Source organism: Apodemus sylvaticus, chromosome 21 (assembly GCF_947179515.1).
Source record: "Apodemus sylvaticus chromosome 21, mApoSyl1.1, whole genome shotgun sequence".
NCBI classification, from domain to species: Eukaryota; Metazoa; Chordata; class Mammalia; order Rodentia; family Muridae; genus Apodemus; species Apodemus sylvaticus.
In genome coordinates, this window is record NC_067492.1 from 8303908 (window position 1) to 8324114 (window position 20207).

Sequence of the window (20207 nt, forward strand, 5' to 3'; positions counted from 1 at the left end):
TCCCCTGAAGTCTTTTGATGCCTTAAAAAGAAGAGACCAGAGGACTATGGTGTGGAATACGTTGGTATGCCATCATACCAGCCCGGGTACATATCACACACGGGGTGCCTTAAAAGAAGCTACTAGCTATAGCAAGGGGAGCCTAGTTTATAAGCCAAGGATAAATGAGCCTTTCGCGGTCTGCAAGAAGGTTTATCTATTTCATATTAAGCATTTCCGCTCAGCCTGCTTTTGTTCAACCTTAGCTGTAAACGTTAACCAGGCCTACATCTCTCCCAGACCCTGCGGACCACAGATCATCCCCCCCACCCCCACCCCCGCACCCTGGCTGCAAGCTCTCCCCACCCCCCCAATCCAAAAAGGTCAAAGCCAAGGCCTGTGCCACACGGAGCCCTCTGAGCCTTCCATGGTCCAGATGAACCTCCAGTCCTGCCCTCGGGGTCAGCTGGAGACTCGGGTCCGAGTGGAGACTTGCTGTGGGTCACTGTACAACGCCACCGAGGCCGACGAGAGGCTTCTGCCGGAGATGAATTGTGAGCGCTGTGTGACAACCACGTCCTCTACTGGACCGGTCTTTTAAATTTGCAAAACTTCCGGTGGCTGGTTAGGTCATCTTTGGAGAAAGCCGATGGACGTGGCTCCCTCAGTGCACCGAATTTGGCCCGCATCGGTACTCTGCCAGGGCAGAGACCGGGCGCCTCCTTCGCCCACAGGCATTGGCTCTCAGGAGGTGGGGGATTTCGGGGTAGGGAAGTAGCCGCTAATCCGCCTTAGTGGAAGCGAAGCACCGCGGCCTCGGGAACCTGCAGAGGAAAATAAGAAAGGAAGGGAATCCCCAGCTGGGAAAAGCCTCCCTGGACGTGCGCGTCGAACACCAGCGAAGCGTTGAAGGGAGGCGGTAGGCCGGAGGAGGCGGCCAGCAGAGAGGGGCCCAGCGCGCCAGGCACGGGCTTAGAGATCCCCGGTGCTTCGGCCCCTGAGGTTGGCTTTGGTCTCACGGCCAAGATGCTGTCGATGCTGAAACTCTTTGACTTGGAACCTTTGGGGGAGTCGCTGGGGGCGGGGCGCAGAGGGGACCCCAGGTGATGTACCGGACGCTCGAGCTGGCCGCTCGCCACTGCTCCTGCGCCCTGGACTGTGCGGTCCGCGTCGGGGTCCCGGGGCTCAGGGCCCGGCCAGGGAAGGAGCGCCGGCCGCGCGGTGCCTACCGCCGGAGATTGGGAGCGATTCGGTGCGTGTGTCGGGCGTGCAGTGGCACGATCCGGGGATCCTACATCGCAGCCCACCTCGGACTCCAGCGGCTCGACCCGGGTGCGTTTGGCCTCTGGGGAACCCGCGGCGGGCTTGGGCTTCCTCTTCCTGCGCCGGTAATTACCGTTCTCGAACATGTCCAAGCAGCGGGGGTCCAGGGTCCAATAGCTGCCCTTGCCCGGCCGCCCCTTCTCACGTGGCACCTTCACGAAGCACTCGTTGAGCGACAGGTTGTGGCGGATGCTGTTCTGCCAGCCTTGGCGGTTGTCGTGGTAGAACGGGAAGCGGTCCATGATGAACTGATAGATGCCGTTCAGTGTGACCCTCTGCTCAGGAGCGTCCTGGATCGCCATGGCTATTAGCGCGATGTAGCTGTACGGCGGCTTCTGCGGGGGCTCGACGCGGCCCGGGCCGGCCAATGCAGCCGCAGGGGCGAAGGCCAGGGGCAGCCCGGGCCTCTCGGGGCTGTACACGTACAGCAGCGGCGAGGCTGCCAGAGCGGCCAGCGGGGGACTGAAGAGGTGGCTCATGGCGACGGCAGCCTCTCTACTCCACCGGGGAGTCCTAGGGGCTTTGCCCTGAGCCAGGGCCCTCCTGGGGAGCCCTCCGTGCGTCTGCCCTGCGATCTGCCGCTCTCCCCAGCCGCTGCGCGCTCTGTCCCTTCTTCATGGCTTTAAAAATGTTAAATAATTGTTGTAAGTTTGCTATTATGTGTTGACTTAGCGCTGGAAAATAAATTGTCTATGATAAACAGTCCTTGTGTTCTCAGCCCACCCACATTAATTAAAATTTCATTGCTGAAAATCTCCCAGCTCTCCCCTCCACGTGTCTTTTTGATACCAGCCAATCGGTTTCGGGGCTAGTCTTCATTTGTTTATAGAATTAGTCTGTTGATAAGTCCGCCCACCCAAGTTGAATCAAGCTGTGTTTATTTGGAAAAATTTCCGGGCACCCAATATATAAACGCACTGATCTGATGTTTGAAATACCACGTCCACCCCTTGACGCTATAAGCACACAGTCAGCGAGGCAGGATGTGGAGGGATGTGGTGGCTCTCCCCAAGCTGGGTCTGCTAGGCCAGAAAGGAAGGATGGAGATTGGGGGGGGGGGGGGAGCGACGGGGTATACTGTAATCCAGTCTTGGGGATCCTCCCACAAAAGATCTTTTATTAGCCCAAGCTTAATTGGCAGTGGAGAGACAGCACCCTTCTCTGCATTTTGGGGGAGCTAGGAAGAGTCTAGACACACCCCCTCCACAGAGATGAGCACTCTCTTGGGGGACTACCGTCCCCGAGGCCCCACCTAACAGGGCTCCTGGAGACTCAAAGGAGTGGTTCTCAGGAGCCTGCCTTTTTGGAAGTGGGAAGCAGAAAGCAGAGACAGCTTTGGAAAGCCTCCGATGGGCAGAGTACCTGGTTCCTACCTCAGATGAAGAATACAAAATAACATCCCTTGGAAAGTGGGGAGAGGGGAGGAGCCGAGGGCCTTCCGTCTGGTTAAGGTTGCTAGCAAGGCACGCCATAAAGAGGGGGAGGGTGGCAGCTGGCGGGGAGCTGGTGTTCGTGAATGTGGGTCTTTAGCTCCGTTCTCTGTACTTTCCTGTTTATAACAAGGAGGGGGGTTACAACGGCTTTACAAGTGTGCACAGCTGCCGGGTGATTACATTAAGCATTTGTAAAGCCTGCATGTTGGTCCCCCACCCACCCACCCACCCAGGGGTGTAAGCATCCCCCACCGGACTCGTTTTACATTTAGCCACGTCAGGCTTTGAATCCAAACTCCTGAGTGATGCTCATTCCAAAAGGGGCATCTCTCCAAGTGGCTCCCCTCCAGCGGGGTAGGGATGCAGGTTAACCTTGCGCAACCAGTCTCTATTCATGATGTCTGCACGCGAGTATTCTTTGAAAGAAAGTGGAAACTGTGTCAAGATCTGAGTTAGTAGCTATCTTCCCCCGCCTTCTTTACCAAAGAAGAGGGGACTGTTTGGTGGTATAGTGGGTAAAGAAATAGTCTCTGCCACCCACCGGAAGGGGAAGGCGCACTGAGGCTTGGAGCAGTGGCTGGCACTCATATGGCCTCTGAATGTGGAGAAGTGGAGAACCGATCTTCCCACTCCAAAGGGAGGGATCCAGAATATAGCCTTTGCGTTTACAATGTCCTAGCATCCTCTCCCCCCTCCCCCCCACCGCAAAGAGGCCAGCAAGGAACCAGGAAAAAATGTCACTCCTGCTTGGAAAAACCAAACCAACCAAACAAAAAACCACACCGATTTTGGTGAAAGGCGTGCCCGTAGGAGTGTCCAGCGAGACCTTCCCGATTCCATTTCTCTCTATGACTTCAACACTCTAATTTGAGTCCAGCAGGCAGATCGGGCTACTGGCCTAGGTCCTGGAGGCGTCGGGGGCGGCGGGGAGATTGGTGCCCAAAGGGTCGGAGTGTGTTTCTCTCGGAACCCGGGCCTTTCCCCCAGAATATCCTTTTAATTCTGGGCTTTTCAGCAACCTCTGTCTAAGCAACCTCACCTTTGCAACTGGTTCCCTTGCTTCTGCACTCCCTTTCACAGACCCAGACCAAGAAACAAGCTGCTGTCACTGTAAAACTCCCTCCCTCACCTCCGCAGTCCCCGCCAATCCCAGAGCTCTCCAAGACCCCAAGTCTAGCCGGCACCCTCGACTCGTCCGAAAGGCGCGCCCTGCTGCGTTGTCGGGGCGCCTCTTCCAAACCCTAAGGCAAATCTGAGCTGGATTCTCAATAATAAACACCGCCCACTTTAGGCGTGGGCTGGTTGCCGACGGGGACACGCCCGGCAGGTGGGCGGGGCACAGACCGTGAAGGGGGAAAAGTTTAGAAACCTCCCGCCGGACTTGCACCAGCAGTTTGGAGGCGCACGGCTTGCAGCTAGCAGCCTTTGCAGGAGGCTGGAGCCGGTGCACCCGGTCCGGCTCCAGGCGCAGTCTGAAGCTTGGGCTCTCAGGTGACACTGAGCCTTACTTAGCCCTAGAAGGGCCTGGTCTGGGGCGACCCTCGCGCAGAGGACGGTCCAGCCTTTCCGGGGACTGCGACGCAGAAGACGGGAGTCCCTGCGTCTAGGAGCGGATGCGCCCTCGTGCGGAAGCTTAGTCTTCTGACCGCCGACCTGGTTGGGTGGGGGAGCCTGGGAGGAGTAGGTGTCCGGTGTCCCAGAGAAGAAAAGGGTTCCAAGCAGGTTCCTTAAGCTTCCAGACCTCCACCCCACCCCACCCCACCCCACCCCCACACAGCCCTCTCTGTGCTGAGCAGTCAGTTGGAGACAGCCACCTCCCTCCCAGGAGAAGAACCCCATGCTTCTCCAGACCAGACGCCAGAGAGCAGAAATGGGCAGTGATTTCTGCGTGGGATGAGGGCAGCTACAGTCCCACTGCCGGAACAAAGCGGATGTGCTCTCCTCCCAGAGATTATGGGGAGGAGACGGGCCCCTCAAAACCCAGCATGGGAGCCAGGATCGTCTCCCACTGCCCCCAGGCATATCCAGAACGAAGCAGGCGTCCAAATGAAGGGCCGGCTGTACTTTTCCCAGCGACCCCAAATCTTTTTCTATTCAGGAGCACTGGGCCTCTGATCTCACCTACTGGACTATGGTTGGGGAGGGGACTCAAGTAGTCACCTTTCCGACAACTTAAAACCCATTAGAGGACGCAGGGTGGCGGTGGTGGCAGCAGCAGCTGTAGAATCTGATTTCGGAGCCGAATGTGGGGGCGGGGCCGGCCAGCCTCTCCCGCCTTTAGGGAGTTCACAGGCTCACTGGGCCCTGGGTATTTGTTAGCACCTGCTAAGTGAAGCCACCTCCTTTTTCCCGTGGGTGTACTTGGGGACATTAATAATAAATGACACACATGGCGTTCTTTATGCCCTCCTGGCACTCTTCAAGGGAGCACAGACAAACGCAGGCAGTCCGTAGCCTACCTATGGCGTTAATAACTTTTTCAGACTTATTTTACAGCCGGGTGATGCACATCCAATCCAAGCACGGGGCAGGCAGAGGCAGGCTGATCTCAGTCAGTGTGAGGCTAGCCAGGTCTACACAGAGAAACCCTGTATGGGGGTGGGGGCGGGCACTGTGGACTGCGCACCATGACTTAAGCATACTGAGCACCACTGAGTGCTGTGTGAGTGTGTGAGGCGTTTCTATTAAGTCATTTCACCACCACAACAAGATGAGAAGAAACTGTGAGCATCTTGCCACGGCCTCTGAGGAAGCTGAGGTAGAATGATGCCAAGGTCAAGGTCTGTCTGGGCTGCACAGCGAGTTCATAGCAAGTGGCCCAACTCAGTGAGACCCTGTTTCAAAATTTAAAAAGAAAACAAAATTAGGGATGTGTGTGTGGGGGGGGGTGGGTATCACTCGGTTGCTAGGATGCTTACTTAGCATTCAGGAAGTCCACATCAATCAGACATAGTGAGCCTACCACAGCAGTCCCAGAGATCCTAGCATCTAAGGTAGAAGCAGGAGGCTCAGAAGTTCAAAGCCCATCCTCCGCTATGCTACATGGTGAGTTTGGGGTCAACCTAGGGTACATGAAGGAAGGGTCTCAAAAAGGAGGGGGCTGGGGCTGGAGAGATGACTCGGTGGCTAAGAAGGAGTCTGGCTCTCAGCATGCATGTGGGGGGAGGGGGGCTCACAGCACTGTAACTCCAGCTCCAAGGACAGAATTGAAAAATGATAATAATAAGTTTTCAAATAAAGGGGTTATAGGGAGATCAATGTGACACGTATCCAGCACAGGAGAAATTCTGGATTCAATTCCCAGTAATACACACGCACATGCACACTCACACACACACAAAAATTAAAGGAAAAACATTCGCTATTCCCATTTTTCAGGCCAAAAAACTGAGGCTCGGTGTGCTAACTTCTCTCAGTTCTCCCACAGAGACCTGTCCCCAAAACAGGGTCAGAATCATATCACAGCAGCCACACTGTATGAGGCACTCGGGAGTCCTGTGGGAAGATCCCTCCCTAGCCCTCCCAGCCTAAAGAATCCACCCATTCCACAGAGCATGAAACTGAGGCTAAGCCACAGAGAACTCCCCAGCTGTGGAAACTGTGAACCTTCGGGAGGGTGCGGAAGAGCAGAAAGGGAAGGAATGGGAGAAGTTCTCAGCCAACTCTGGTGCTGGGAGCCTCAGCGCACCCTTAAATCCTTGCTTACAAACCTGGAAGGCTTTCTGCTTTTCTCCCTCCCCCTTTGGAGAGAAAGGGGATCTGCCCGCTCCCCACGGTGTGTATTCGGGAGTGGAGCCTTTAGAAGAGAGGCTGGGTCTGGTCAGTAGATGGTACCTGGGGCCCAGAGAGCAGAGCAGGGTTTTCCAAATGTGTATTTATTTATAGAGTACCTTGTTCCCAGTAAGGACGGGAAGGTTCCCAAAGAGGCCCCGGGCACGCCCACTACCCCACCCAAAGCCATCCAGATCGATAGATGACATCCCTTCCGAGACAAAAGTTAGAGTTGGAACCGCCCCCACCCCCACCCCAATTACAACACTAATTCACAGTCCTAAGAAATACCACCTAAGAAAATGGCCCCAAACTGTAAGGGGATGGGATGAAGTTAGGCAGGCGGTGTATTGGGCCTGGAATGTTGCTGCAGACGGACTCCGAGTGCCTGGGGAATAGCCAGGCACTCTGGGCTGGAAGGCCGAGGCTGTCAGAGGGCCATCCAGCCTCCTCAGCAGCAGTGGCCAGAGGCTGAGGTGTCTGTGTGTGTGTGTGGGGGGGGGGGCGGAACACGCAAGGCCATACTTCTGTGACAGAACAGGGCAGGTCAAAACGTCCCGCTACAGGGCTCTACCTCTTTGCACCTCCATGTCTGCACCTCTGTTACTGCCCCTCCCGGCTCTGTACATGAATTTGAACACATAGAAAGACAAACAGCCCCGCCCCCCCCCCACACACACAAGGCTCTGCAGTAGAACAAATACCCACAGCGTCTTTGCACAGGGGTGTTGAAAGGAAGGCTGACGTAAGTCAAAGGTGTACTGCGTCTTCCCAGACACTGTCCCCTGTGAAGGCCGCCCGTCCCCTAATACTCTGGAAGCGCGCTGCCCGCTGCTTTGCGTGCCTGTCTCAAAAAAGCAAACATTTCAAAGGCCTTGGCAGTGGAGGGCAGGAGAGGAAGGCGGGCGGGCAGGGAATGCTTCTCAAAGTTTGGGAAAGCATTCCAAATATTCAGGGCTGGTTGCCTGGGGGTCGGGGGGGGGGGGGGGGCACTCTGTGGTTCTGACCCAGTCCGCCACCCCACCTGAATTGGAAATCAAACTCTAGATGTCTCCCTTTCAAATTGAGCCACCCACTGACCGCTGACCCATCTTCAGGCGACAGAAGTCGGTGGGAGTGTTCGGTGGCAGGTGGCACAGCAGTATGGGGCAGTTTTGGGGAGCCCTGCAGGCTGGGAGATCCAGGTGCCTTCTTAAGACCCTGGAACTTGTACGGGTTGTGAGGCATTTTCTAAGTATTTTTATTCATACTTGTCTGTTTTGGTTTGCAACAACGTTGGAGATTCCCACCCCCGCCCCAACCCCACTCCACCTTTGGATTTGGGAGCCAGAAAAAGGCTGAAGGAGGAGACAGCAGCCGACAGACCTCTTTTGGCGGGCTCAGTGTTGACCAGTCTTTCCCAGATCCAGGCAGGAGGGCCACAGGAGAGAGGACCCTGAAGGGTTGGGAGGCAAGCACTGGTATCTCCCAGAGAGACCCTTCTTTTTCAACTCCTTCTAAACTTTGACCTTCATTTACCTCAGTAAGGGAGAGGGAAGAATAATGAACGGGTGAATCTTAGGGTCGATGGTGACGCCCAGGTGACAGGGGTTCGTGCTTTAAGGTGTAGGAGTTGAATTCCCAATTAGATGAATCCTGGAACAAAGTCATCCTTAATTTCTTCATTTGCCACCTGAGCCAGTGGGTGAGGGCTGTGGCTGCTGACCCAAGCTGGTTTGGGGAGGGGTCCAGGCAGGGCTGGCAGGTACTTCCTGAAAACTTCAGCCTAAGAAGACAACGATGGAACAACACTCCTTCCAGCCTGAGTCGGGAGCGTTAGGTGCTCTCCAAAGACCTGGATCTGTCGTCGAGAAACTGGTTGGTATTCGTTCTGTGCACCTGGTTAAAGCCAGCCGCCGGTACTTGGGATAGACCCACAGGAAGGTTTCCGCCAGTGTCTCTGGATTTGCTTTCGTTTTTATCTTTGCCCAGCCGCACCGCACGGCTTCTTGAGGTCCTGATTATCAGACAAGGCTGTGTTTGTGTGAAGAGCATAATCACTCTGGCAGAGAGTTGGATCGGCCTGGGGTAGACACTTCAGGACTTCCATCTCGGGAACTCCTTATCCCTTTCCTAGAATGCCCTGGACTGGACTTACCAGTGACAGAGCAACCTAAGATAGACCCGCGTAGGAGCCAAGAACAACCTGTGTCCCCATAGAAGATAGTCCAAAAACTATCCAGCATTTAATAGCAGCTGTTACGTACGACACCGATATTGTGGCCCCACCATGCCTCCTTGCTGCTGGAAATATTGCCAGGGGCAGGGGTGGTGGATTCTGGGTTTATCTAGAATGGAGATGAAGCCCCCAGTCCTAAGGCTGGGCCAAGCAGCTGCTAGCTTGTGAGCTCAGCACAAACCTTAGGAATCTGACCTTGCTGGGAGCTATTCTTCCCCTCCTCGACTGCCCCCTGAGGAAGCAACACCCTAGACCAGCTCTTCCCGGGGCGGATTGTTCAAGAAGCTTCTCTGCTCCGGGAGGCCTTGGAAACGCCTACACCAGCAACCTGAGTTCCAAGGCGAGGCAAGATCATGGGTATGGTCTGCTCCAGGGGCTTCCCTCTGGCTACCTACTCCAGAATGGTCCTCTTTAAAAAGCTCCCACCCACACACAACCTCCTTTCCCTGGGTCACTCCCAAGAGCACCCGGAGTTCTGAACCTTAAGTTGAGGGCAAGCTTTCAGGGAGGCCCCTAAAACATCTGGAAAGGAGAGAGCCAGCTGGCTTGGATGCAACTCACTTCTCCTGGGGCAAGAGGCTTGAAGAGAGCCGTGCAAAATGAAACCAGGGTTGAGAGGGACCAGAGGTCTCCAGACCCCTTCCTAAGCGATCTGCTCTGCTCAGGAATCAAGGCATATCTGGCCTGCCCCCCTCCACGGCACCCCAGTCCAGTTCTCAGTCTCCCTACTTTATGGAAGATAATGAAGCGTGGGCCATGTTCTGGCATTTGTAGGTTGAAAGATTGCCTTACATACACAGGGAGCATTATCGGGATTTAAACCTCCCCTAATTCTGTTTCAAAACAGCACAGATAGAAAACTTGCAGTTTTAACAGTGACACGATATACGTGTTACAGTGGCCACCACTGAGCTAAGCAGATGACCCCTACCCCACAGTCCCCCTACCCCACCCCGCCTACTCCTGGTCTACATGTTCTGTTCAGAAAGAACTTCCATGAGCACAGTACAGGTTACCAACTGGTGTGGGAATCGGTGATATGCCCGAAGCCCAACATACAAGCCTGCCATGAAGTTGTGCCTTTCAGGCAGCAGATAGGTAAGAAACACATCCCCACCGCCCCCCATACAAGGTTTGTCCCAGATCTATTTTCCTTCCTTTTTTCCTTCCTTTTTTCTTTTCTTTTCTTCTTTTCGAAAGGAGATATCAGAATCAAAAAAGAAAAATAATCTCCGTTATTTAACATGCTGAAAACCAAAGCCATTTCAGCCCTAAAATACCATGCTTTTGAGGGGCACAAGGGCTTCTTTTTCCGCCACACTGGGGTAAATATTTAAAGCCCAAATTGAGAAATAAATCAGACTGAAATTCACTTCTAATCGGATCCCAACGCCAGTGGTTAAGTACCAGAGAACAACCCTCTTTGCTTGCTCGTCAGCCTAAAACCCCAACAGGGGCAAGAAGTCCGCGTCTAAGGAAATAGAGGGAACCTAGGACTCGCCCAGGCTCCCGCTACCAGTTAGCAAGCTGGCGAGCTGCAGACCCTTTGTCTTTTCTCTGTTTCTCCCCTACACAGAGGACAGCTGGACACTGAGAAAGAGTGACAACATTTTGTTTTGACAATTGGCACGTTTTCTGTGCCCCGCAAAGCATTTCCTTAACAGGCCTGCTCGTTGCCGAGGGCAACCCTGTCCATGTGTGGAGAGAGAACAGTTTCTCAGATTGCCTTGAGAGCAGAAAACAAATCTCAGGATGGGATATTTCAACAAATCAAGAGTCCTTTTTACTACTAACCATGAACTCCGTCGTCCTGTGACCTGTATATGCATCCAGGCCTGTATAAGTAAGTACCAGGCCACCTGCACCATAAAAATAATCACAACTGTGTTTACTACAGCTTCCCTTCTAAAATTCAAGAACACAAAGACACTGTCCGACCTTTGGGCAGAAAAACAACATGGGTTTATTTTAAGGTAAATACAACGCTGAGATCACATAAGACAAACACAGATGAAGGTTGAAATTTTAAAGTCTTTTTGTGTGTTTTAGGAATACTCCAGATGGCGTCTACTGTACAAAGCCATGCACTTCCTAAATTAAAAGTATCCGATACTTAATTTCGTTATCCAACAACAACAAAAAAAAAATAAATTATTTTCTTGTTTTGTAAAAGACCTACAGCTGGGAACAAAAACTACTATATCATGGTAATGTGGGGAGAAAAGACCCACACAGGTTTCTTGAATTCAATTTGGCTGTAACGGTTGGGCAAGATGAAACCTTATCCAGTGGACACAACTTTAAATATTATATTAAAGGCTCTGGGCAACAACAAAATAACCTGGTTACAAATCCGCACTTTACAGAAGGCACCTTATCCGGAGAGACCTCTTGCGCCCGTGGAGAGTCTCCACAGAAGTCATTAGCGGTCCCTGGAGGGTTTGGTCCATAAGCTAACCTGTAAAGCCCCAGGGGAGCAGGCGCAGCATCCGGGAAGGGTAAGGGGATTAAAAAATAAAAATCGGTATTTCGTTTTGCTGGGCTGCATCCCCCTTAGAGGGACTCGCTGGGATCTCAAACTGAGCTGCGGTTCAATTACCTGCGAGTTGCACGGAGCTCTCGGCTCCCGGGTCTGAGAGGGGCGAGTTCCGTCGCTTTCTGCGGCTCCGTCGAAGAAGGTCCCATGGGGGAGGCGAAGCCGGTGCGGGCCTGGGGCTGGAGCGGACTGGACGCCTCAATATTTGGTGCAGTCGTAGGAGTATGGGGCTGCATGGCGGTAGAGGGACGGCGTAGCTCTGTAGGGCAGCTGACAGCTCGCATTGCTCACCTGGGACTCTCCGAGGGTCGAGTTGTCCAGTCCTAGCCGGTGCGAGTTGAACATCTCCCGGACATTGGGGAAAGTTTGCTGTTGGGTCGCGAACGTGTGGCCGGGGAGGTGGCTCAGGTCCCCGCCGTGGTTCAGATACCAGGAGGTGGCCTGGGTGGCAGGCTGCGGCGCGGGAGGGGGCTGCGGGGCGGGCGGTGGCGCCTGCGGATGGAGGTGGCCGTGGTGCTGGTGGTGGTGACCGGAGGCCCCCAGTGCGCCCTCCTGACCCGCTGCGAGGTTGAGGGCGCCGAGCGGGGAGCCGGGGCCGCTCGGGTGGTCCGACAGAGCCTCGTCCAGCGCGGGTGGAACGCACACGTGCGCGGGCCGCTCGGCCCCGGTGTACAGGCTCATAGCCCGCATGCTGCACTGGTAGCCCGCGGAGCCCGCAGCCTCCAGGCCCTGCGCGCACGGCTGCGCGTAAGCGGCGGGTGGCGCTGCGGCGTATGGCAGCGCCAGCGGCGGCACCACCAGGCCGGCGCGCGCGGCCGCTGGGCTCAGATCGCCGCCCGGAGGCGACGTGCGCAGCGTCATGATGGTCTCCACGCTGAAGCCGGGCAGCCCGTTGGGTGCCGCGGCGTGGTGCTCCGGCAGCGAGCCGTCTGGGGAGCCTGCGGGCGTGGAGGCTGCGCTGCGGGGACTGGCCTGCAGCGCGCCCTCCGGGCTCAGCGTCTCCACCTTGGTGATGACGGGCAGCGCGGGTGACGCCGCCTCGCTCTTGACCACCACTTTCTTCTCGGTCTCCTTGGGCCCGTCAGCTACCGGGGTCCCTGTCGGGGCGCCCTTGGCAGCGGCCGGGGGCGGCTCCTTGAGGTGGGCCCGCTCCTCCTTGTCTTTGGGCACGTCCTTCTTCTTGAAGCGCCGCCGACGCCGCAAGAAGCTGCCGTTCTCGAACATGTTGTAAGAGTCTGGGTCGAGCGTCCAGTAGCTGCCCTTGCCCGGCTTCTTGTCGTCGCGCGGCACCTTCACGAAGCACTCGTTGAGCGACAGGTTGTGGCGGATGCTGTTCTGCCAGCCCTGCTTGTTCTCGCGGTAGAAGGGGAAACGGTCCATGATGAACTGGTAGATGCCATTCAGGGTGATCTTCTTCTCGGGCGCGTTCTGGATCGCCATGGTGATGAGCGCGATGTAGCTGTAGGGCGGCTTCACCAGGTCCTTGGGCGCCGCGGGCTGGTGGTGGTAGGGCGCGTAGGAGCGGCCCATGCCGGCGCCGTACTGCTCCGGGTGGCCGGAGTAGACGCCCATGGGGCTGGCCATGCCTCCGTAGCTGCCCGCCGCCCGGTAGTAGTTTTGCTCGCTCAAGTAGGGTACCACTCCCAGGGCGTTGGGGTCGGACACCGAGTAACGCGCCTGCATGCTGCGTCCCAGCCGCCCAGCCGCCGCCGCCTGCGCGCACCGACTGCGGCCCGCGGCGAGCGAGGCCCGGAGCAGGAGAGCAGGAAGGGACGGAGCGATGCGGACAGCCCGGTTCGGGGCAGCCTCGCGGGCCACGCGCGGAAGACGCCGGCGCTCGGGTTCAGCCGACCGGGCGGATCAGCATCCTGGAGGGTGCACCCCGGGCGGCCCCGCTGGCCGCACACTCTCGGCTCGGCGGGTGGCAGCCCTGAGCTGGAGGCACAGACGCCACGCGCAACCGCGGAGCGAGACCAGCCCTTCAGAGAGGTAGAAAGGGAGACAGCGGCTCTCGGGGGCCCCGCCAGGAGAACGGCAGCCCGCAGCGTCAGCGAGCCGAGGTCCGGAGAGGCTGCGCGGCCGAGCCCGGAAAAAGAAGCAAAGTCCCTTTTAGGGATTGGGAAAAGTTTCAAAAGTCTTCTGGCTCAAAGCGAGTTTTTACTTTCTTCAGGCCGCGCCCCCTCCAGGAAGTTTTCACCAATCAGCTGGCAACTGCGAGAAGGATGGCACCAATCAGAACGAGGAGCGCCTGAATCCTTCGGCTTTAAGACCCAGCTGCTCCTAGCCAGATTGCTCCCCCCCAACCCTGCTCAAGTTAACTTGAAGACTTTTAAAAATGAGTTACATCTTATTAAATTTTATTTTATTATCACATTTTGTTTAACGAGACCACGTGTCCAGAGCAAAACATTAAAAACCCGTTCCTTTGCAAAATAAAAAAGAGGTTTAGTTTGAAATATAAAATCGAATTGATGAAGTTGGACAGAGATCTGCCCCCACGACCTTGTAAGTAGGAAAGAGCCTGGAGATTTTTTTCTTATTAATGGGTGAAGAGGCGAATAATTAGATTTCTTAATTATTGGGGCCTAGCTGTAATGGGTTCAGAGCGAACGGACTGAGAGTGTAGGGCCTGTCGGACGCAGTGGTGAATAACCCACAGGACGCTTCCAGGTCGGAGTGTTGAGGAAGAGCCCACAAAGAAGGCCGGGTTGTAGAATTCGGTTCCTCTCGCCTTCACGATGGGGTCGGGCTGGGAAGGAAGGATTGATGGGAAAGCCATGCCGGGAAGGTAACAGCTAAGGAACAATTGATCCACTGTCTTCGCTGCGGCTTAGGTGATCGATCTGCCTCCTCCAGCCCATTTCGTGGGGTTCGGGGAAGCGCGTGAACCCAGAGGCTGCTTTCCAGGTCTCCTCTCCCGCATAGACAGGACTAGCCTCCCGTGCCACCCATCCTGGCCTCTCTCCCTTCTCCCCAACTATGAAAACGCTGCCTGAAGGTTAAGACAAGGCAGCCACCACCCCACCCCCGGGAGCTGGTGTCCCCGTTCGGCGTGGGGAGCCCCAGGCCTGCTCTCCCTCCCCGGCTTCGCCACTGGAGACGCAAAGGAGCGCGGCACTGTGTAGCCTCAGACCCGCTTCCCTAGCCCGCGCTGGGCCCAGCGCAGATCCCGCTGCGCGGCCAGCGTCTTTGGGATCCTGTAAATTGACTGTATTTCTGGTTGTTTGTTTTACTGAGTGTTGATAAGGTGAACTGAGAACCAAGTGCTCCTTAGAGGGCCTGGTAACTGAAGGATTTTTTTTTTTTCAGTTGCCAGCCTTGAGGCACAGCGACTCCGAGTTTCCCCGACCTTCAAGCATGCTCCTTCCCTCTAGGAATCCCGGGAACAGTTTGTTTATTTGTGAATCGGTTATTTATTCCTTCAACACCTCTAGTCGTCATCGGATCCCTGTTCGTCCGCTTCCTCGGAAGCGCTGGGACATGCGGAATGGCTCCATGCCTCGCAGAACCTTCTGGAAGTTGTTGGTCCAGTTGGGTAGGGAAGAAGGCGACAGATAGAACATTTGTTTCAGTCTTTCTTCTTCTCCAACTCCCCTCTACCGTTCCCCCCGCCCCCCCCCCCCCGTTAGATTTTCTTCGGCAAGGGCAGTGAGAGATTAGAACTCACTTTTTCTGCTCTGATGAGACGTTAGTGAGGAGACTTTAGTGGCATTGCTTGGCTTATCGAAACAGCAAAATAAGTCTGTGTGTTACCTTTGACTTGATAACCAGAATTTACAGGAGAGAGCCGCATGGGCCCCTGACCTGGATGGAGGATCTCGGGGAACACATTTTTGTGGCTGTTCTGGATTCTCTTTTGACTAACTCCTTCCCGGCTTTAAGCAGCAAAATAAGGCTTCCCGGGTGCAGGTCTGGTGCAGATCTGGGCGGGGGGGGGGGTGAAGCCTTCTCTACTCCCTGGGCCCCACTAAGAGTTATTGTTCCAATGCCCCTAGTGCATTTGAGTTCACCTTTTTTTTTAATGACTGTGACAGAAAACGTCCTGCCCCTTATGAAAGTAGTGTTGAATTTTTCTCACGATGTTGCTGAAAATTTCACTCACAGATCAAGAAACACCCCCCCCCCCATCCATGGGCTTCCTGCAGGGGCACAATTTATTCTGCTTTTATGAGGGGTGTGTGTGTGTCTGTGTCTGTGTCTGTGTCTGTGTCTGTGTCCCAGTGTTAAACAGCTTTATCAAAGCACGGGACAGAAACCGAACGCCTCAGACTATGAAATCCAAATTGCCAAAGGCCGCTTTTTGCCTGCGTATGATTTAAACCAGTGTCTTCTTAAAAGAACTTTGGTTTCATTCTGAGATAAATCGACTCACGCCCCCTCTCCAAAAGAAAGGGTGGGGTCTCCCGGGGAGGCTCGGTTGTGGGGATGTTCCTTCGCTCTGGACCTGGGCTTCTCGCTTCTGTGAAGCGCTGAGAGAGATGTTTGTTCCGGTTTCTAAAACAACACTTTGCACACACACCTGGACTTGACAGGAACCAGGAAGCAGGTCCCAGGTCCGGCTCCTGCAGCCTGCAGAAGCTTCGGCTCTCTAAGACTTGCTACATTCTTGCTTATTGCCTGTTCCTTCTCTTCCTTGTCTTGTTGTCAACGAGTCGAAGGCAAATCAGACCCCAGAGAGCCCTGTGTGTTTGTCAAATAATAAGCGATGAAAAGGGCAGGGAGGTGCCTCCCCCGCTTCCCGTGGCCCTTCTTCCTCGGCAGGCGCCGCGGCTTCATCACCTGGAGGCGCCTGGCGAATACTCCGCGGGTGATGGTGCCATCTTGGGGCCAGTTGTGGAACTACAACGGAAAAGGCTGCAGGGAGAAGCGAGGAAAAGCCAGACAGGTTTGGTTCTAATGAAGGTGCTGACACCTGGTGGACGCCACGACGCTTTGCACTACAAGAGAAACCCAGAAAGAAGGTAAGCCAACTAACTGTGCCTGGTGCTTGGTTTACAAAAAGCCATTTTCCGAATGAAGGGACTCTGAGCTCGAGCGTGGCAAACATGGCTCTGGAAAGCCTTACCTATCTCTATCATCCCTCCCCCCCCCCCCCCCCCCCCCGCTAAAAATCGTTAGATTACATTCCTAAAGCTAGCTCTTTTTTGGCCACTTCCTCCTCCTGAGGCTAACTACCAAGGTCCAAGTATTGAAGGCCTGCAATCAGAAGTCCAGGTTACTTCACCTAATTAACATGCCCAGTCAAAACATACCCCACCATCCTAGCCCGTTCTAACACAGACCTCTCCTTTATTTTTTTTTTTTTTATCTTTTTTAAAAATTACACCTGCAAGGCCATTGACTGTTGTTTCTCCCCCTGAGTCAGAAAGCGGCTCACGTTAACCTTTCCTCTCCGCCCATTAAAGGATTATTTTGTGAAAACAGGTGTATGGGTGTGGTTTGTACCTAATCTGGGGTCCAGGACGGCGACCCCACTGGCAGGGGTCTCCTTCACTGAAGCTTTGCCATATGTTGAGACTGAGAGACAGAAACATCTTTGAGACTTGTGGAAGTTTCCAGAGAAGCAAGGAGGCTCTTCCTGTGGCTGGCTAGAAGGCTGGGTTGTTGAACAAATTGGCCTCTGCTTGCAGGAGGTGTGTTGTGGGGGAAGCCGGGAAGTGGAGCAGAGAGTGTGATGAAAGACCAGGTCTGGAGACTTCTGCCTCCCAGGCTCAGCCTGGACCAACCAAGCCAGACAACCTAGAAGCAGATTTTGTTCTCAGTTCTCTTTTCAGTATCCTTTGGACTCAGGAGATGCCTGCAGTTTTAGTAAACAGATAGCAGAAGAGTCCCCGGTTCCCAAAGACTTCTTGGAAACTGACCCATGGGTTAGACATGGGCAGAGAAACCTCCTTCCTTTGGAGACAAGGTCTCACTCTATAGACCAGGCTGATCTCGAACTCATGGAGATACATCTGGTTTTGTTTGCTGAGTGCTGGGTATAAATGAGTACCCCACCCCGACCCCAGCATCAGAGCTGCTATTGGTTGATTGGTTGAGACGACTTTTTTCTCTGTCTGTGTGATCCTGGCTGTCCCAGAACTCTCTGTAGACCAGGCTGGTCTCAAACTTAGAGATCTGCCTGCCTCTGCCTCCTTAGTGCTGGGACTAAAGGCGTTGCAACACCACGGCCTCACCTCAGAGCTACATTTTTAAATTTTTTTATTTTATACCATTTATCTATCTATCCATCCATCCATCTATATATTTATTTATTTGATGTATATTCTGAGGGGACCGGAATCCTGAGTGTGCTCTGGACAGCCGACTTCCCCAGGTTATAAGATTCCTGAGTGAGACAGCACATGTCAAAATATTTAGGGCAGATGTCAAGGTCTCCACAACCTTTAAAATATTTGAAAGGGGTTGTTCCATGGAGTAGAGCAATTGCCAGGCACGTGGGCCCTGATTTCTATCCCAGCACTGAGGAAGAATCCGGGGATAGAGGAAGGGAGGGAGGGAGGAGAGAAGGAACTGGGGAGGAAAGGGAGGAAGCTGCAGAGAGGAGGGAGAGGAGGGAGGGGAGGGAGGGGAGGAGGGAGGGGAGGAGGGAGGAGAGCGGGAGGGGAGGAAGGGGGAGGGGAAAGCAAGTACTTGACTAATGATGGGTGGGATTATAGCCTGCTTTCCAGCCTGTGATAAATAATCTGACAAAGGAAATTTCAGCTCAGATTTTCTGAATTTTCAGCCACGGTGGCAGTGGCAGTGTGGAAGGAGGGGTACAGAGACAGGACAGGAGCTGCACACTGTAGCCACAGTGAAGGGAACCAGGGCTACAGATTGGGTGCTGGTGTTCAGCTCTGCTCTGTTTCACACAGTCCAGGACCCCAGTCAGGGAATGTGATGCCCCCAGTGTTGGATTCCCACCCCCACCCCCAGTTAATGCCTCCAGGATAATCCACACACAGAAGCTCACAGTCCCCTCTCCCAAGTGAGCCTAGAGTCTGACAGTCGACACTAAGTATCACAGCCGACAGGAGTAGGAAGGGGAGCCTCATAAATGTAACAAAATGTAACAAAATGGGGGCTTTCGAACTTAGGGCCTCTGTTGTAGCAGCCCTATGATTTTTCTGTAAGTTAGGAAAATTTCAAAATAAAAATATCATTATGACTCTAAAAATAGAACAGAAATAAGACAGAGAGTAAAGGTCTTTCCACCTCAGTCAATGAGTGAGAATGTTAAGAACCTCCTAGTGTCCCCTCTCCCACTGTTCTGGGATTTTTCTTAAGAGTTGGGCCATGCATACCTGTGATGTTGGGAACCCCTGCGACTCACCCTCAGGGTTAATGGGCTTCTGTGGAAGCCTGCATACCCTGACTGTAAAGTCAGAAAAGAGAAAAGGTGCCCAGGTAGACACTGGATCTGGGATTCAAAGCTCCCAGAAGCCGCTAGATTGAGGATTCCCCGCTCTGAGGATGTCATATTCAAACTCCCCAATTGGGACTGGTGACTCAAAGCGGCCACAAGATGGATCCTGGGGCAATCAGATACTCAGGGACTGGGTAGAGCAGGGGCAGAGCGGACCCTTAGGGACCAAGCCACCGCCTGGGTGGTGACTTCTGCTTTACCGTTAGGCGTGACAAAGCCAGGGTCACCCTCACCTTGCTTCAGTCAGGACTCCAGCCTGTCATGGCCCCTGCTGAATCTGCTGTCCAGCACACGCCAGTCCTGGCTCTCTAGCCAGCTTCTCTGAATCCTCCACTGAGGACCACCTGCCTCCCTCCCCCTCCGCACATACACACCCCTTACCCTGTTCCTTTTTATTTTATTTTTTTCAGCTACTCCAGTCAGTGTGGTGGGATCTGCTTGGATTTGCGGCCAGGCCACACACAGCAGAAGGAGAGGACATCAGGGCAGGCTAGACTCCATGCTGTTAGGATTACTTCGTTTTTTAATTAAAAAATGTTTTGCATTTATATGTCTGGAGGAGGGGGCATGTACCAGGTTGACTGTGCTGAGGTCATAGGACAGCTTCCAGGAGTCAGAAGTCAGCTCTGTCCTTCCAACATGGGCTATGAGGTCTGGCCTTATAATCCAAAATAAATAAATAGATGATTGTTAAAACTTGCTGGAGAGCTGTTCTCTTTGATTCCAGGGAAACATGTTTAATCTAAGTGAGGGCTTCGGGAGACTGGGGCAGAAGCCCGGTGTTCATGCAGAAAGGTGCTGGTCAGAAGCCCGGGTCTTAGTCCTTTCTCTGAGGACAGTCTGACAGTAACAACAATTCTAGAAACCAGAGGACATCAGACAGGACACTGCTGTTCCTTCCACTCCACGCACTCCAGTCAGAGGCATTTGGATTTAGAAAGGGCTTAGTTGATAAAATCCTTGCCTTGCAAGCAGTGCCCATGCTAAAGAATAAAAATAAGAATCTGGGTGTGTTAGTGTGCATCTGGAAATCCAGCGGAGACAGGAAGATTCCTGGGTGGGTCAGAAAATAATCTGGGTGGCTCTTGAGGGTGTCACCAGCTTCCTCACACCTTCTGCGTAGAAAGCACGACTCACACCCAAGAAAAAGGGAAGAACATGCAAGCCAAGGTGTGGTGACGACAGGCTGGAATCGTAGCACCTGAGAACCTGGGAGGCTGAGCCAGGACGTAAACAGTGAGTTTATGGTCAGGACGGTGCACAACCCTGTCTCAAAACACCTAAAGGAACACTAAAGGAACAGGAAGAGGCAGAAGAAAAGGGGAAACTAGGGAGGAAGAGAGAGATGGGGATGGGGTGGGGCAGAAAAGCAGACATTAGCCAGGCGTGGTGGTTGACAGCTTTACTCCCAGCCCTTGGGAGAAAGAGACAAGTGGGTCTGTGATTTCAAGACCAGCCTGGTCTACATGATGAGTTGTAGGCCAGCCAGTGCTGCATAGCCAGACCCTGTCTCCAAAAAAAAAAAAAAAAAAAAAAAAA

At 54.0% G+C, this 20207-nt stretch overlaps 2 protein-coding genes across 2 annotated transcripts; both read right to left on the minus strand.

Annotated features, from left to right (window-relative positions):
• Positions 1 to 770: 770 nt before the first annotated feature.
• On the minus strand, positions 771 to 1781 carry Foxl1 (forkhead box L1). The gene has a single exon (XM_052166166.1). It carries the CDS (start codon positions 1779 to 1781, stop codon positions 771 to 773), a length of 1011 nt encoding a protein of 336 aa, XP_052022126.1.
• An 8910-nt stretch (positions 1782 to 10691) lies between these two features.
• Foxc2 (forkhead box C2) lies at positions 10692 to 13408 on the minus strand. The gene has a single exon (XM_052166503.1). The coding sequence runs from the start codon at positions 12941 to 12943 to the stop codon at positions 11459 to 11461; it is 1485 nt and encodes a 494-aa protein (XP_052022463.1). The 5' UTR covers positions 12944 to 13408; the 3' UTR covers positions 10692 to 11458.
• Positions 13409 to 20207: the final 6799 nt, after the last annotated feature.

Coding starts and splice junctions, on each gene's coding strand:
- Foxl1 (XM_052166166.1), bottom strand. CDS start 1,781: ATGAGCCACCTCTTCAGTCCCCCGCTGGCCGCTCTGGCAGCCTCGCCG.
- Foxc2 (XM_052166503.1), bottom strand. CDS start 12,943: ATGCAGGCGCGTTACTCGGTGTCCGACCCCAACGCCCTGGGAGTGGTA.